Source organism: Vombatus ursinus, unplaced genomic scaffold (assembly GCF_900497805.2).
Source record: "Vombatus ursinus unplaced genomic scaffold, bare-nosed wombat genome assembly UNPS02014810.1, whole genome shotgun sequence".
NCBI classification, from domain to species: Eukaryota; Metazoa; Chordata; class Mammalia; order Diprotodontia; family Vombatidae; genus Vombatus; species Vombatus ursinus.
This window is the reverse complement of record NW_020954588.1, coordinates 6754805-6770574: the sequence shown is the minus strand read 5'-3', so window position 1 is coordinate 6770574 and position 15770 is coordinate 6754805. Positions and strand designations below refer to the sequence as shown.

Sequence of the window (15770 nt, the reverse complement as noted above, 5' to 3'; positions counted from 1 at the left end):
CATGAAAACTAGCTCTGAGGAGCTTTAACTGATGCAGCTAGAGATAGCTGAGAAGCTTAGTGACCTCAGGGAGCCTTACAAGACTAATTTTTATATAATAGTGCACTCTGGCAAAACAGGGCACAGATGGGCCAGCCTTCTCCTTCTGATATAGCTAGCTGTAGCCTCTTCACTTCTAAATCGACATTCCCACCAAATTAGGGGAAATCACAAGCTACTTTGAGGTTCCATTACCTTTCCCAGAAGGTTCAACTCGATTGCAAGCCTGCTGAGGGCAGGGCCTATGCTTCAAACCTCTCCCTCTCTCCCCACAGGTAGGCCAGTAGCTACCTGATAAATGCTCGCTGAAGATGAGGACGGAACCAGATAACGACCTTCCTCATCTCACCTCCACCTCATGTGTCCCAGTCACTGTGGAGCTGGGAACATGAAGGCTCTGCCTTAGAGACGCTCACCACAGTTCTGTTATTAGGTAGTACTCAGGGCCTTTGTTACTTTTGGACTGGTCCCTGGCAGCTATGTGGTGTGTGTTTTTTTTACCCATCACCCTGAAGTTTGGTTTGGCATGAAGAGGAGAAGCTCTCAAGAGAGGCAGCATCTTGCTCATTATCCAGGGAGCCAGAGAGAGAAGACTTCTGCTGCTCATTAATGCAGCAGAACAGGTTTCAGGGAACTGACAGGCGCTCTCGCTCCATTTCGGAAATCATGCTGAGATGAGAATCAGTCCCTTCATATTAACCGAGGCTGGAAAGCACCTGCTTATGTATGAAGTCTCTGCTTGGGTACGATGTGTGGTCAGTGAAGCCCAGCCCAGATGTCGGGATCATCTGGGAGGGCTGTGTTTCTTGGAAGTACTTCTATCAGAAACCTCAGAGCTTAATGTTGTCCTTTCCTGCTGCACTCAGGAGCCACATGACAAAAAGACACACACGAATGTCAGGGTAAGCCCAGCTCCAAGCTTAAAGGCTCACCGTCTTTTGTCTTTGATAAGAACACACCTCATTTCACCCCATGAGGTAGCTGAGTAAGGTGTTAGGAAATATTCTTGGCTTGTCAGGAATAATAACAGACAGGTCACAAAGGAGGAACAGGGACTGAGGTAGAATCAGCTTTAGAGAAAAAGGCTTTCCAAGGACCTGGAGTTTTAATCTTTATCTTAAACATCCAAATACAGCCCAGAAAAGGACACTTGGACCCTGGGCTGAGCTATCTGTAGTCTTGGAATGGGTTCAGGTTTTAGGAAAACACTCACTTGTGTTTTGTTATTTGAATGAAACTTTTTTTTTTTATAAAAGAATCAATGAGGAGTTGGAATGAAAACATTGGAGGATGTGTTACTGAACAGCTGTTATTTATACGCGGTGCTCCCTAACTTCACCAACAGTTATTCAAGAAAGTCATGACAACAGATGCTTTGTAGTATAAAGCTTGGGGCAAAAACCATGCTTTACAACAGCATTTTCCTTGGGCATTTTATTCATCTTCTATTTTAAAAAAGCACACCACATGACTTTCAACTAAGGCGAACCAAAGAATTTAGACATCCAATTGAGAATTATGAGATTTTTATAGCTGAAATGGGCTTTGGTGAGCGTTTAATTCAGCACCCTCATTAGATAGGTTTTAAGAAAAGCAAGGTTCAGGGTGGACAATCAAGTATTATCTTCATCACCTTTGTAAGCTCTAGGTTTGGAATGGCTTTCAGAATCAAGTTAGCTAATTATTAACACCTGCAATGAAGAAACTAGTCTAATCACACCCTGATTTTTTGACCCAAACCAGTATAACCCAGCTTGATCACCCACCCTATTTTTCTACTTTTAAAGTCCATTCTCAAAGGGCAAAGATCGGTCACTAAGGATATCTAGAAGAAAATACTGAAGCCTAGGGAGGCAATTTCAAATGAGGAGCACCAAACATATTTTGAGCAGCAGCAGCATGGGTGGAATAAGGAATAAGCCTCCCAAGGTGACTACTTCAAAGAGAACTATACTGACTTGGGGGTGGGTGAAAGCGTTTGTTAAAAAATCAGTCACATGACTTTAATGAAATAAATCCATAAAAGCATTAAAAGAACTCAAAAAGATGAACATAAACCTTGAAAGCTTATGAAATCTGGGGGGAAATTTTAATCAAGAAGTAGACTGAAGAACAGAATGGGTTGAATGGAGCACAAAAATGTTGTTGGCAGAAAAATAACACAACAACCCAGTAAAACAGTATGTTGAGCATGAAGGGCATTGGATTTGGAAACAAAGGACCTGGATTTGAATACTGGCTCAGGTATTATATATCCATGTGACATTGGCTGAGTCATTAAATCTCTCTGGCTTCCAGTTTCTTCATTGGTAAATTGAAGAGGTTGAATGAGATGACCTCCAGGATCCCTTCCCATTCTAAATCTTTTATAATATATATTCATATAGATTTTTCAGAGTCTTAAAACTAATCCTAACAGTAGAGAGAAAACAGTTTAATCAAATCATGTTTTGTATAAAGAGACTGATTCTCATCTCAGCGTGATTTCTGAAATGGGGAACCTGCAACATACCACCAATTTTGTTTGTGTTTTAAATTTTAGTTTTTTTTTTTTGCAAGATAACTTGAGTTTACTTTTTCATTTTGAGAAGCAATAAAACTGACACGAACTCTACACTCCACTGTCCATGTACCCAACCCAGTAACACACTCAGTAGCATACTTGTTACCTAATTGACAATACAGTTTGGTATTTATATAGTATACAGATAGTTTGAATGACAAGCACCAATCAATCAACCAACAGGTATTTGCTACTAAGGGTCAGGCATCATGCTAAGTGCTGGAGAGAGAAGGAAAATAAACATAACGCCTCTCCATAAGGAGTTTACATTCTAATGAGAGAGACAACGTGTAGCATCATGGCATGCTGAGGAAGGGACAGGAGGTAGCCTGTGCCTGGCAAACCAAACTACCATCACCACCTTGACCACCAGAGAGCCCAGCATCCTGAGCCCAAAAGCCCTGGGTATGGCAATGCTCCTGTGATGTCCACAGCCATCATCCTGGGGAGTAACCCCTTTGGAGATGCAACCTAACAACTATTTCTACAGGGGCTATGGCCACAGGTGCTGAAGGCCCAAAAAAGAAGGTTCTTGCCACCAAATTCCTTGGCACTGTAAAATGGTTCAACATCAGAAATGCACCAGTGCTCAATGACAAAGCATCTTCATTGATCCAAAACAGCCTAAGTAATCATTGTTAATAAGACTAACACCAGTTACACAGCCTACCTATGTTTACCTGCTTCCTAAGCGTTGTTCCGCTTTCTTGGCCAGGAAGAGACGACATATGTCTTTCGCTTCTTCTGTGAAGCCTGGGTGTTGGAATTTGACTTCTTGTTTCAAGGTTCTCTGCTTTAAATCTTCTTTGCTGATCTTTTCCTTGTAATCTTTGAATGGTGTTCGCCCAGCTACCATTTCATAAATACTACACCCCACTGCAAACCAGTCCACAGGATAGGAATAACTTTCTTCTTCTTTCAGGATTTCTGGAGCCATGTAACCATTGGTTCCAGCCTGTAAGGAAAGTAGGATGGGGAAGTTTTACAGTTTGGTTAAATTTTGAAAATTATGATTATAGTCAACTCTTGATTATTCTAGGACTGATAATCCAATCTGTGGATTCTCCTGGTACTTGCCACTTCCCTCTTTTGTTGCCCAAATCTGAGGCAGTTGCTGGTTCATTATATTCTCCAAGAAGAGATGAAGAAACCTGAAGCCAGAGAGATTTAGTGACTCAGCCAATGTCACATGGATATATAGTGCCCGAGCCAGGATTCAAATCCAGGTCCTTTGTTTCCAAATCCAATGCCCTTCATACTCAACACACTGTTTCCTTAAAAGTTTTACTGGGTTGTTGTGTCCAAACCTCTCATTTTACAGATGAGGAAACTGAGGCAGACATCAGGTTAAGAGATTGCCTTAAGGTAACAAACGTAATGGCAGAGTTATGATTCGAATCTAGTCCTCTGGCTGTAGTAGGGGCTTAGTAAAATCTTCTTCCTTGACATAAATCAAAGGATCATAGGGTCATAGATCCTGACGTGGAAGTGCTCTCGGGCCACCTAGTGCAATCTTCTCTTTTCCATGTACCAGGATGCCTCTCCAGAGAAGACTTCGGCAGTGCCCCATACAGCACCTTGGGAATATTTTAATATTTTGCATATAGTGGGGAAGGATGATCTGCTGTCCCTTGATTTCACTACATGGGGTCATAGCTGGGAGACTATCTAATTTAACCCCCTCATTTTAGAGAAGAGGAAACGTAGGATCAGAAAGGGTGAATAACTTGTCTACCGCCATGCAGCCAGCAGCCAGCGGTGGGATCAGGATTTGAATCCAGTCCTGATAACTTGAGCTATATTCTGAGATTTTCCAGAATTAAAAAGACATGTTTTATTGGGGCTGCTCCTTAAAACTAAACTTGATCCATGTAATTCTGGAGCTTAAGGTACAGATTAAGGGGTTACATCTTGAGATTTTGTCTGGGTGTGTTTGATTTTTGTGGTTGTTTTTTTTTTTAAATGGTTTCCCCAGGATAACTATGTCATGAGTGATGATCATGTTTTAATTATAAAATATATTGAATACTGTATTTTCACCAGTAACACATATAGAATTCTGGGGGGCAGGCAAAAACCCTCTGTGACCTAAAGAAAGGTATAACATATTGTGACAATACAACCACCACCTTCCTTTTATAAAAATGCATGGTACAAGTAATGCATTTAGCGTAATACATTTAATGACTGGATTATTTGCTGGAGCAAGCTTGAGAGCTGACTGTTAAATTTCTAGCGTGAACATGTACATTTCGAAAATATGTAAATGATAGAAATCAGGGCTTGATTTTATTGTTTTGTGATTTCTAGACTTAAGAAAGTGAAGGGGGAAATGTTAATACAGATAGATTAAACTTTAAAGTGTGTCAAGCTTATTATTATTAGTTTTTGAGAATCAATTGTTAAACATTTACCAGCAGTTACCCTGGTTATAACTTCTTTAAGCAAAGCAAATCAGTGCAGTCAGATCATGACTCTCTACAAACTTAGCTTTGCAGAGCCTCAGACAACAGATCCATGGTTTGCTTCTGACCCTTTTATTAAAGTCTTTCCAATGCGGTAGAGATTTTGAAAACTCAATCATTTCCACCCCAAAGTGAAGGATTAGAGTATAACTTTAGACTCAGAGATACATGCAAAGGGAAAAAAAAAAAACAGCAGGAAGAGAAGGTCCCTCCATTATTTTAAAAGTGTAGCATTTCATTATTATTTTGCAGTCATTCCTACTTATTAGGAGAGGATTTGGAGAGAGGGGCACAGAGCATGGGTGGGTAGAAGTAAATTGGCATATGGACAGTCCCAGGAAAACCAGTGATAAGCTCAAAAAACGAGAGTAAAAGAGACTTTGGAAAGAACTTGGAATCTAGGTACTGAGAAGAGTGTTCTCATGCAAAAAACCCCAATTCCATGATTTCACCTCATGCCCAGTAAATTGGAAAAGATGATCATCTATGGAAATAGCGAACATTGGAGGAGCTATGGAAGGACAGTCACCCTAACGTACTAATGGTGGAGGTTTGAACTGGTCCCACCGTTCTGGAAAGCAATCTGCGGTTATGCTAAGAAAGTGACTAAAATGACCCAGAGATCCTACTGTTAGGCATATATATAGCCCAAGGAAATCAAAGATAGAAGGGTCCCCTATGACCACCGCAGCGCTCTTTTTTAGAGTAAAGAACTGGGAGGAGACAAAGTAGATGCCCACAGAATGGTAAATTAGTAAATAAAGTGTGGTGCTTAAATGTAATAGAATATTACTGCACTGTAAGACATGACAAATATGAAGAATTCAGGGAAGATTTTGATGAACTGATTCAAACAGAAGAATGCAGAACCAGGAAAGTACTATACATAATGACTCGAATGCTAACAAAAAGAATAATCTGAAGAAGTGGAATGTGGCACAATGACCACGCTTGGTCTGAGAGAAGAGTTAAGACAATCTACCTCCCTCATTGCAGAAGCAGGAGGCTACGTCTATGGAATATTTCAGATACTGTCAGACACGGCCAATGTGTTGGTTGGTTTTGCTGAGCTGTGTTGTTTCTTTAGAAATCTTTTTTTCAAGGCGTTTGCTTGATAGAGGAGTCGGGGGGATATATTTGGAAATGAAGATGATGTAAAGACAAAAGACATCAATAAAAATAAGATAAAGAATTTAAAATGACAAGAGTATCCCCCAACTGTTAGTCTATCGCTGACCATTAATGAGGCCTAACAGCCAGCACAAAGAGAAATCAAATAGAAATGTTGTTCGATTGTTTCAGTTGTCTGACTCTCCATGACCCCATTTGGAGCTTGGCAGAGATACTGGAGTGGTTTGCCATTTCCTTCTCCAGCTCATTTTATAGATGAGGAAACTGAGGCAAATAGGGTTAAGTGACTTGCCCAGGGTCACACAGCTGGTAAGGGTCAACTCAGGAAGATGGGTCAGGATTAAGTAGCAAATACAGGAAAGAAAGATCTAGGGGTGACAACAGGCATTAAGCTAATGACAATTAAGAAAAATGAGGTCAAGGAACATTAAGTGACATACTCAAAGTCACACAGGTAAGTTAGGAGCTGGCCCTGGGTCCTCTGACTATGCCAATGTCCTAAATTATAGAACAGCTAATCTGCACTGATTGCACTGATTAATCTGCATTGGTAGAGGGAGTTTTCTCACCGGAAGTTCCCTACAGTAATGAAATTACAGATTCAGACCAAAACAAAACAAAAAAACCTTTCACCCTTTTGTAGTTCTCAAAACTTTTTGGATTCAGGGCCCCCTGACCCTCTTAAAAATTGAGGACTCCTATATACTGTTAAAAATTACTGATGGCCCCAAGACCTTTTGTTTATATGGGTTACATCTATCAATATTTACCATATTAGAAATTAAAACTGAAAAAATTTTTAAAATATTTATTCATTTAAAATGCTAAATATATATATAAATATATAAACTACTAAATACTAAAATACATATGCTAACATAAATAACATTTTAAATGAAAAAATAATTTTATTTTCCAAAACAAAAAAAAAATTAGTGAGGAGAGTGGTATTGTTTGACATATTTTTGCAAATCTCTTTAATGTCTGGCTTAATAGAAGACAGCTGAATTTTCCTATCTGCTTCTGCACGCGATATTGCTTTGGTTAAAGTATATGAAGAAAATCCAGTCTCACAGACAGAGGGAAGGGCGGATGCTTTTAGAAGGCAGACAACAACCTTAGTAGTTTGACTTTACGGACCCCACGAAAGGGTCTCAGAGACCCTGAGGGGTCCTGGACCACAGTTTTGAGAACCACGCTGCCTTTTCACGAAACACTTTTCTAAACAATGCTTCTTGCAGAAGTCTTCGACAGCTGTGAATGGGAGGAAGAAGCAGCCAAGCACCTGGGGGCCAGAGATATGATTGGAGGACACACCCTCTCACATACTAACACATCCCTAGACTGAGGGACCACCCCAACAGGGGTGGGGTTTAGCAGTGATTGGCAACCAGGTGGTTTGGGTTGCTTGGACTGGTTGATACCCAGGGCACCCCCTGGCGTTGGATGGCATCCAGTAAACACAGGACACAGGATGTATTTCATGATTAAGCAGAATAAGATGAAAGGTTCATCTAAAACTCAGAGCCTGACTTTTAATTCTAGCTTCTGATGGAAAAAAAAAAAAATCTTCCTGGTCACTGTGTTCTTTATTGCCTTCACACTAGTTACTGAAGGGATTGAGAGCTGGAACAGGCTTTAGGAATCACTGGAGTTCAACCCACTTTGCAGATGAACTAAGGGACTTATCCTAGGTGACCCAGGTTGTGCAAAATGAGCCCCTGGGTTCAAATCCCAGCGCATCGAGATACCGATTATCTCTGGCCTTGGACAAGTAACTGCTCTGGGTGTCCACTCTTCTCATCCGTAAAATAAAGGCAGTGAAGAGAAGGGTTGGGCCTCAAGGTCCCTTCTCGCACGAAATCTGTGGACCTATTAGAAGCAACAGGGTCAAATCTGAATCCAGGCCCTCTGACCTGAAATCCAGGTTTTCCAGTTCTCTCCTTTGAAAGGACTGGGAAGGGGCAGCTAGGTGGCACAGTGGATAGAGCACCGGCCCTGGATTCAGGAGGACCTGAGTTCAAATCTGGCCTCAGACACGTGACCCTGGGCAAGTCACTTAACCCCACTGCCTAACCAAAAAAAAAAAAAAAAAGAAAAAAGGACTGGGAGAACAGAACTAACAGGATTGCTTGGGTCAGGGTGACACTCCCTTGCATTCAGCAGTTCCCCTGGGCCACAGGCCCTTTGGGTTCAGGAATACCAAGCCAGTAGAAAAATAGCCACCAGCAAGGCTGTGTCGATAAGCCCTCATGGAGCTTCCCTTGGGGCCAGGCTGGTGTTATAGGCTCAGCCTAACAAGCCAAAAACATGGGAATGAATGAGTCTCATTAATTACGCCTGACTTAAGGCCCCGTCCCTACCCCTTTGCACTCTTTAGGTGCAACCACTTGCAGAAAGTTAGAGAACATTCCTTCCAATGAACACAGTGTTGTGTCCCTTCAGTTGGTTTAATTTTTTTCAGGTCCTTGACTTCCAGGTCAAGGTTGATATGAGACACCTTTCTACACAGGTAGGTATCACCAGACCCATAACCTTCTATGGGCACCCAAAACTCCAGGCAAGTAGCAGTAAAACAAAAAAAACAAAACAGACCCACCACACCCCTAACATTTCTACAGGCTCTAAGGTCCACAAAGCACTCTCCCCAGCACATTTGCGAGGCAGCAGAGGGGCCTGGATCTGGAGTCACAGTCCCTGAAGACTTGTATCACCTTGGGCTAGTCATTTAACCTCACAGGGCCTCAGTTTCTTCATTCATAAAATGGAGGTATGGGATGAGATGGTCTGTGAGGCCTCTTCCATTCTATATCTATTATGATCCTGGGATCCTGGTGACTTGGTAGGGTGGTGATTATTATTCCCACTTTACAGATGAAGAAATTGAGGCTCAACTGGGTTAAGACACTTGTCCATGCTCACAAAAGATAGTATACCTCAGGGCCAGAAATCAATCCCTCGTCCCTCTGCTGCAAGCCCACTGCTAACCATCCACCATTCCCCATTGGCTAGCCTTCTATAATCAAACAACCTGTTTGTAAAGCAAATGCTAATTTTCAAAACATAAACGCACTATCTCCCAGTGGGTGCAGGCAGAGTCCATGTTAACTTCCATTCAAAGGGGTTATCTGGCTAAATAAATGGCAGAGAAGGTCCTAAAACCCGGACTTCCCCTGCTACGTCAGAGTCAGAAGGAACCTCGGGCACCCAGCTGAACATGAACAAGAACTCGCCTGACAGCCAGGCTGGGCCCCCAGCCTTCAGTGTCCATGGCTGTGCACATACGGGTCCTCACTGCTTGCTCACCGATGAACGGGTGTGGGAGGGAACCTTGCTGCCAGAAATGTGAGCAAAGCTTAGTCTTCCCAAGATTCTTCTACATCCCACCCATTCTCATGCTAGCTTCCAGCTTGCCCTCACACACAAGCTGCCTATATCCCATGGGCACATGATAACAGACTGATCCGTGAGCTTGATAACTTCATCTTTTTGGGGTGCCTCAGAGACAGCTCCAGAACAAAGGGCATAGAAATGTCAGGAGAGGCTAACATGGGGCGGCAACAAGTAGGTCCACGCTGTCATCTTGGGTGGATTCTCAAGCATTTCCATCAGTCATCTCCAAGGTTTTCTGGATGGGTAAGTGTGTGGGTGAAAAGACAGTGGATAGAGCACCAAGCCCTCTGAGTTCAAAACCCGTCTCAGATACTTACTAGTTGTGTGACCAGGGGCAAGTCACTTAACTTCTTTTGTCTCAGTTTCTTCCTTTGTAAAATGAAGATAATAACCTCCCAGGGTTGTTGTGAGAATCAAGACAATATCTGTGAACTGCTTAGCATAAGTGCCTGGCACATAGTAGATGCTGTCTAAGTGTGGGTATCATTATTATTGTATGTTAGGTTTTAATTTTTTCTTGTCTCCTAGAATCACTGCTTTGTCTGACCCATTCTAGCTTTCAGAAAGTCTAATTCTTCATAAAATTTACCACCACCTATTCTAAACTATGAATTCGTCTTTCTGATTTTTCCTCCCTAACTCTGGATTCATTTAATAGTACATTTTGTATCTCAGGATTCATTGCTTCCAGTTTATCCTGCAGTCCTCATGGCCAAATCATCCTTTTCTCTGATTGTCCACTAGGACCTGTGGACTCCTCTCTCTTCTCCTGGGTCTGCATAGTATTATTTCATTGTGTCTGATATTTTCTTCTGTTTACTCCCCTATCTCCAGCCTCAGTTTCTGTACTGGGGATGTGTGCTTGCATTGGACTCTGCTACTTCCCAAATTCTTGGAGACAAGTCCAGCTTCATCCTGGATGTTATGACCAAACCATCCCCAACACTTCCCAGGAATTCCTAGGGTTTGGCTCAATCTCCAGAACCTGACTGAGGTTCTGGCCTTGACCCCTTCTCTGTCTCCTTTGCTCAATATCAAAACTACTCAGGTAGGGCTGTCTGGGCAGTGGTATGGACAGTAGCCTGGCCCTGTCTTCTGCTGTGGGTCTGGGCTGCTTGGACACTGTTATCTCCCACCTACCTTGGCGTGTCTTAGCTCAGAAACTCTAGAAGTTTCTGACAGTGATTGTGCAGTCATGGGCTGGGTCAGGTAGCTTATAGCAGCTTCTCTTTTATTATTTTTTATCATTATTCCTCATAATGCTTTCCCCCTCCCTTTATTGAGATGTTTTGGGGGGAACACTGAAGCTTTTATAGGTCCCACTCCACTAATTAGCCAGAAGTCCTAGTTGGAGATTGACTCCCATAGACTTTTTCTGTTAGCCCCACATCTATGCCTACCTACTTCAGAAAGTGCTTGGCAAAACTTTAATTGCTATAGACATGTGAGTTGCTAGCATTATTACTGCCATGGAGGTAGGTGACAGAGGAGAAAGTCAGACTCCTGTTCTCCTGGCATTCCTAATTTGGGGTATGGACCTGGGCACAGCAAAATGGAGAGTAACCAATGAAGAGACTGGGGCATTTAGCATTGGGTGGGAGGAGAGACACAGTCCAAAGATATACTTTATCAGTGAATACGATGTTCATGGAAAATCTTGTCGTTTATGTTCTCGGCCACAAGTTCGTATCAGAACACAGGACAAAGACCTCAAGCTCCAAGTTGATTCTCCACATGTGGAATGGTCCATTTGTAATTTTATCACTAAGCTAAAGTAGTCAGGGTCCTTTAGGCTGTTGCTGCCTTTACTTGATTCACTTTGCTATGTTAGTTCTAGGTGACCAGATGATGAACCTCCTTGGCCTTCTCCTTTGCACAAAAGGGGAAACCGAAGAAGCAGCTACCTTTAGCTCTGCCTCTGATCTTTCTGTTTATCCCCATCCCCTTTCTTTCCCTCGTCTCTTTCCCCGCCCTCCCTCCTTCTCTTCCTCTTTCCCTCCCTCTCTCCTTTTATCTCTCCTCACTGTCTCCCTTTTTCTGTCTCCCTCTTTCTCTTCCCTTGTCTCTCTCCTTCTCTCCCTCCTTCCTCTTTCTTTTCTCTGTCTCTCTTCCTCTCTCTGCCCCCCTCTCCTTTTCTCCCTCCCTTCCTCTTTCCCTCTCCTTTTCTTTCTCCCTCCAACTTTCCTTTTCTCTCTCTCCTGTCTCCCCTTCTCCTCCCACTCCCTCCCACAGATCATCCAACATCATAATCCAAACAGACCAGGAATCAGAGTGTACATCTTTTGTTTGCCGTGGCACAAGAACTGTTGAACAGAGGAAAACAGCACGCTGAGCTGAGCTCTATCAGCTGTTTCCTGGGGCTCCGTCCGTCTTTCCTCCTAGGGGTGCCACAGCCTGCTTTGTTCTCTTTCCCAGCTGTCCTTCTGCCCCTTTAAGCAGTGGCCTTTGCAGACCTTGGAGGAATGCTGCTATCAGACCCCAGGACCCTGGACATCGCTTTAAGTGTTTAGGGCTTTTTTTTTTTTTACCCCCTCTTCTCTCGCATGCTAGTTACTGGGCTTCAGCCTAGGGGACAGATGGTTGAAAAGGTGGCCTGACTTCGCTCTTTGTCTGGACATCTTGTATTATTTTGGTTGCTTACTCATTTTCTTCCAAAGGAGGAGGCATTGGGCCTGGGGGGAGCCGCTGCTTCCCAGTGTCTTGTGACCTCCCTGAAAGCCCCACTTTCCAAGGTCCCCCCAGTGATGTCACAGTGCCCAGGCTCCATCAGGAATCGCCTAGGAATGGTGTGGCGTGGATGGGGAACAGGGGTGGGGGTGGGGGTAAGGGGGAAGGATCCTTTAATTACTCAAAGTTTTCCCTTTGCTGTGTTGTTCTTGCAAACTGAGACAAATTTGGTGTGACTGTGGTTACTGCTTAGCTCTCCCCAGGCCCGTCAGCCTTTCAGGTCAGTGGGTTTGTCTGATTGCTATGCAGTGTGGCCGGCTGATGAAAACATGTTTTCTAACTGCATCCCCCAGGATGTCCAGGACAAATCAGACTAAGCACAAAACTTGGTTCAATTCAATAAACATCAATTAAGCACCCAGAACAAGGTGGTAAGCTAGGAGCTGCGGATTGAAAAAAGAAAAAAACAAAAAACTAATCGGTTTCTGATCTTGAGAAGTTTACATTCTATTGAAGGGGACATGTGTATACACACACGTGTGTAATATGCATGTAGTATGTGTACATACGTACACGTGTGTAGTAGGTATAGAAAATGTTATATACCTATTACATATATGGATATACACAGAAAAAAATAAACATGCGGTGGTTGGGGAGATGGAACTCATACACTCTGGCGAAGGATAACTGAGGAGCATAGATACGGAGCTAGAAGAAACGTCAGAGACCATCTAACTCCTTTCTTTTACAGTTGAGGAAACTGGGGCCCAAGAAGATTAAACGTCTTGGCCATGATCACACAGGCAGTGTCACAGGGGGCATCTGAACCCATGTCTTCAGAGTCCAGGGCCAGGGCCCCTCCCTCTGTACCATTCTGTCTCCCTCTAGTAAAGAGAGCCTTTCTCTAGGAGGTGGTACCTGAATTAAGCCTTGAAACAAACTAGGGATTGTAGGAGCAGACATAAGAATAGGGTGAATTCCAGGCATGAGAGAAAACCTGAGGGAGGCATAAATGGAGGGTCCAGGGTTCAAAATCTGGCTTGGCTGGAATGCAGAGCGTACAGAGAGCAGTAAATGTTAAATAAGTTCTGGGCACCAAAATGTGGGGGCTTTAAATGCCAGGCTGAGGAGTCTGTATTTTATCCTTGAAGCAATAGGCAGTCACTAATGATATTTGAGTGGCAGACTGACATGGTCAGATCTGTGACTTAGGAATATTAATTTGGCAGCTGTGTGGATGACAGACAGGAGTGAAGGGAGAGCAGAAGCAGGGGAACCCAATTAGGCTATTGGGATAGCTCAGGCAAGAAGGAAAGAGGGCCTCAAGTACAGTATGGCAGCGTGAGTGGAGAAAAGGGGGTGGATAAAGAGATGGAGTGGAGGTAGAATTAATAAGACTTTGTAATTGACTGGATATTGGGTGTGAGAATAAGGACAAATCAGGGATGACTCTAAGATTGCCAACTTGGGTGACTAGAAAGATGGTGATGTCCTTGGCAGAAATTGAGAAGTTGAGAGCAGTGATGAGTTTAAGGGGAAAGAGTGTATGTTCCATCTTGGACATATTGAGTTTGTGATGTCAATGGGACATCCAGGTAGAGTTGTCCAGCAGGTAAGCTAGGGTTAGAGTGATGCAGGGTTAGAGTTCAGAAGAGATCAAGGCTGGATCTACAGCCACTTGAAAAGAGAAGATAATTGAATTCAGGAGGAGATGATGAAATGAGATCAACAAGACAGAGTGTGTGAACAGAAAAGAGAAGAGGGTACGGGACAGATGGGGGATACCAACGATGCTCATTAAGCAGAAGATCAATGACGACCTAGCGAAGGAGACTGAGAAAGAGCAGTCAGAATGAGTAGGAGAATGACAATGAGAAGGCAAAGTCACAAAAGCCATTGAAAGAGAACGTGTCCAGGAGGAAGGGTGATCAAAAATGGCGGTCAGCAGTATTGAAAACTATAGAGTTCTCAGAGAACTTGGCCTTGTCAGGGAGAGGGACCACTTTTTCCATAGAAACTAAAGCAAAAGAAGAGTGAATATAGGATGATGGTGAGGAGTTTTGAGTTGGGAAATAAAACAGAAGAGGGAGCTCATGAAATACGCAAGTTAGACAACTGGTGTTTTTCTTGTACAGCTTAGTTTACAAGTGGCTGCTTGTAAGCCTGATCTGCCTGTATTTTGTTCAGCAGCACCAGTTTGCTTCATCACATGCACAGGAATCCATCCCTACATGCATAGATATAAGATCTATAATCTATAGGGGTAGGGATAGGGTGAGAAACTCTGCGCTGTAAATATTTTATCATCATAGAGTTTTTGGCTATTCTATAGCTTATCATATCCTGCTGATGTCTGTAGTAATTCATAAGGACAGTCCTATTTCTCTACTAGTGTGTTATGCCATTGGATACTGGCAAACATTCGGTGCTAAGACAGTAATTTCCACGAGGACAGAGGTTATCTCTTACCTAAACTTTGTATCTTCTTTCAAAGCCTTCTGCACACAGTAGACACTTAAGAGGTCTACTGAACTGAATTGTTGGGCGATGGTCAAAAAGTAATGAATCAATTGCCTCCCTTTCTACCACTCTACCCCAACTTTCACAGTGGATGGGGCCATAGCCCATTTTACATTTTTTACTATTTCATGAGTTGCTATGCCCAACTCCACCCCCAATTTCACTTGGTGGCCAACCTTCAGGTAATGAGAATCTCCATATTTAGCTAGGATGGTTCTTAGACTAAAGGGTCATGGACTATTTTTGGCTCCTACATTAATTAAAGCCTTTCAAGCATGGTAGAAACTGGCAGAGCTTGTGCCTCGCTGGCACAACCTTCATCACCCCAGAGTCATCTCCACATCATGATGAGGCATCAGAGTAGGCTTTAGTGGAGGTACCCGGAAGAAAGTGTGTGATATCTGCATCAATGAAATTAGTACCCATGTTGAGTAAGCCACAGATCTTTGAAAGCATTGAAGCAAACATTTTAGAAAGAGCCATTTAAGCTACATGAACATTTTACAATCCTACAAGAAAGGCAGCATGGTGGACTGGACAGAGAACAGGCCTTAACTTCAGGAAAACCTGGGTTTGTGTCCTGCTTCTGACTCACACTGACTTTGTGACTCTTGGTAAGTCAAGATTATAAATTGCAGAGCACATGCTAACTCTCACTGGCAGAGTTTCCTTATGGGAGTTCCCCACACCAATGATAATGTCATAGATTAGGATTCCATACCATCCTTTTCCCACTACCCCTTCCCTGCACTTAAAAAAATTCTGAAAAACATTTCTTGAAATAGTGAATGTGGACTAGAATCTCTCTGCCATCCTCAACGTATCTCTGTAATTATTTAGGTACTTAGCACTATCCTAGAGGCAATTCTAATGGATCGTNTATTTCTTGAAATAGTGAATGTGGACTAGAATCTCTCTGCCATCCTCTACGTATCTCTGTAATTATTTAGGTACTTAGCACTATCCTAGAGGCAATTCTAATGGATCGT

General features: G+C 42.9%; 1 protein-coding gene across 1 annotated transcript in view; it reads right to left on the bottom strand.

Annotated features, from left to right (window-relative positions):
* Positions 1-15770, bottom strand: part of GRK7 (G protein-coupled receptor kinase 7) — a 37244-nt gene that overhangs the window by 4777 nt on the left and 16697 nt on the right. Inside the window, exon 3 of the mRNA XM_027875888.1 lies at positions 3283-3557. Coding sequence (XP_027731689.1) covers positions 3283-3557 — 275 coding nt within the window. The remainder of the gene's footprint in view (positions 1-3282; positions 3558-15770) is intronic.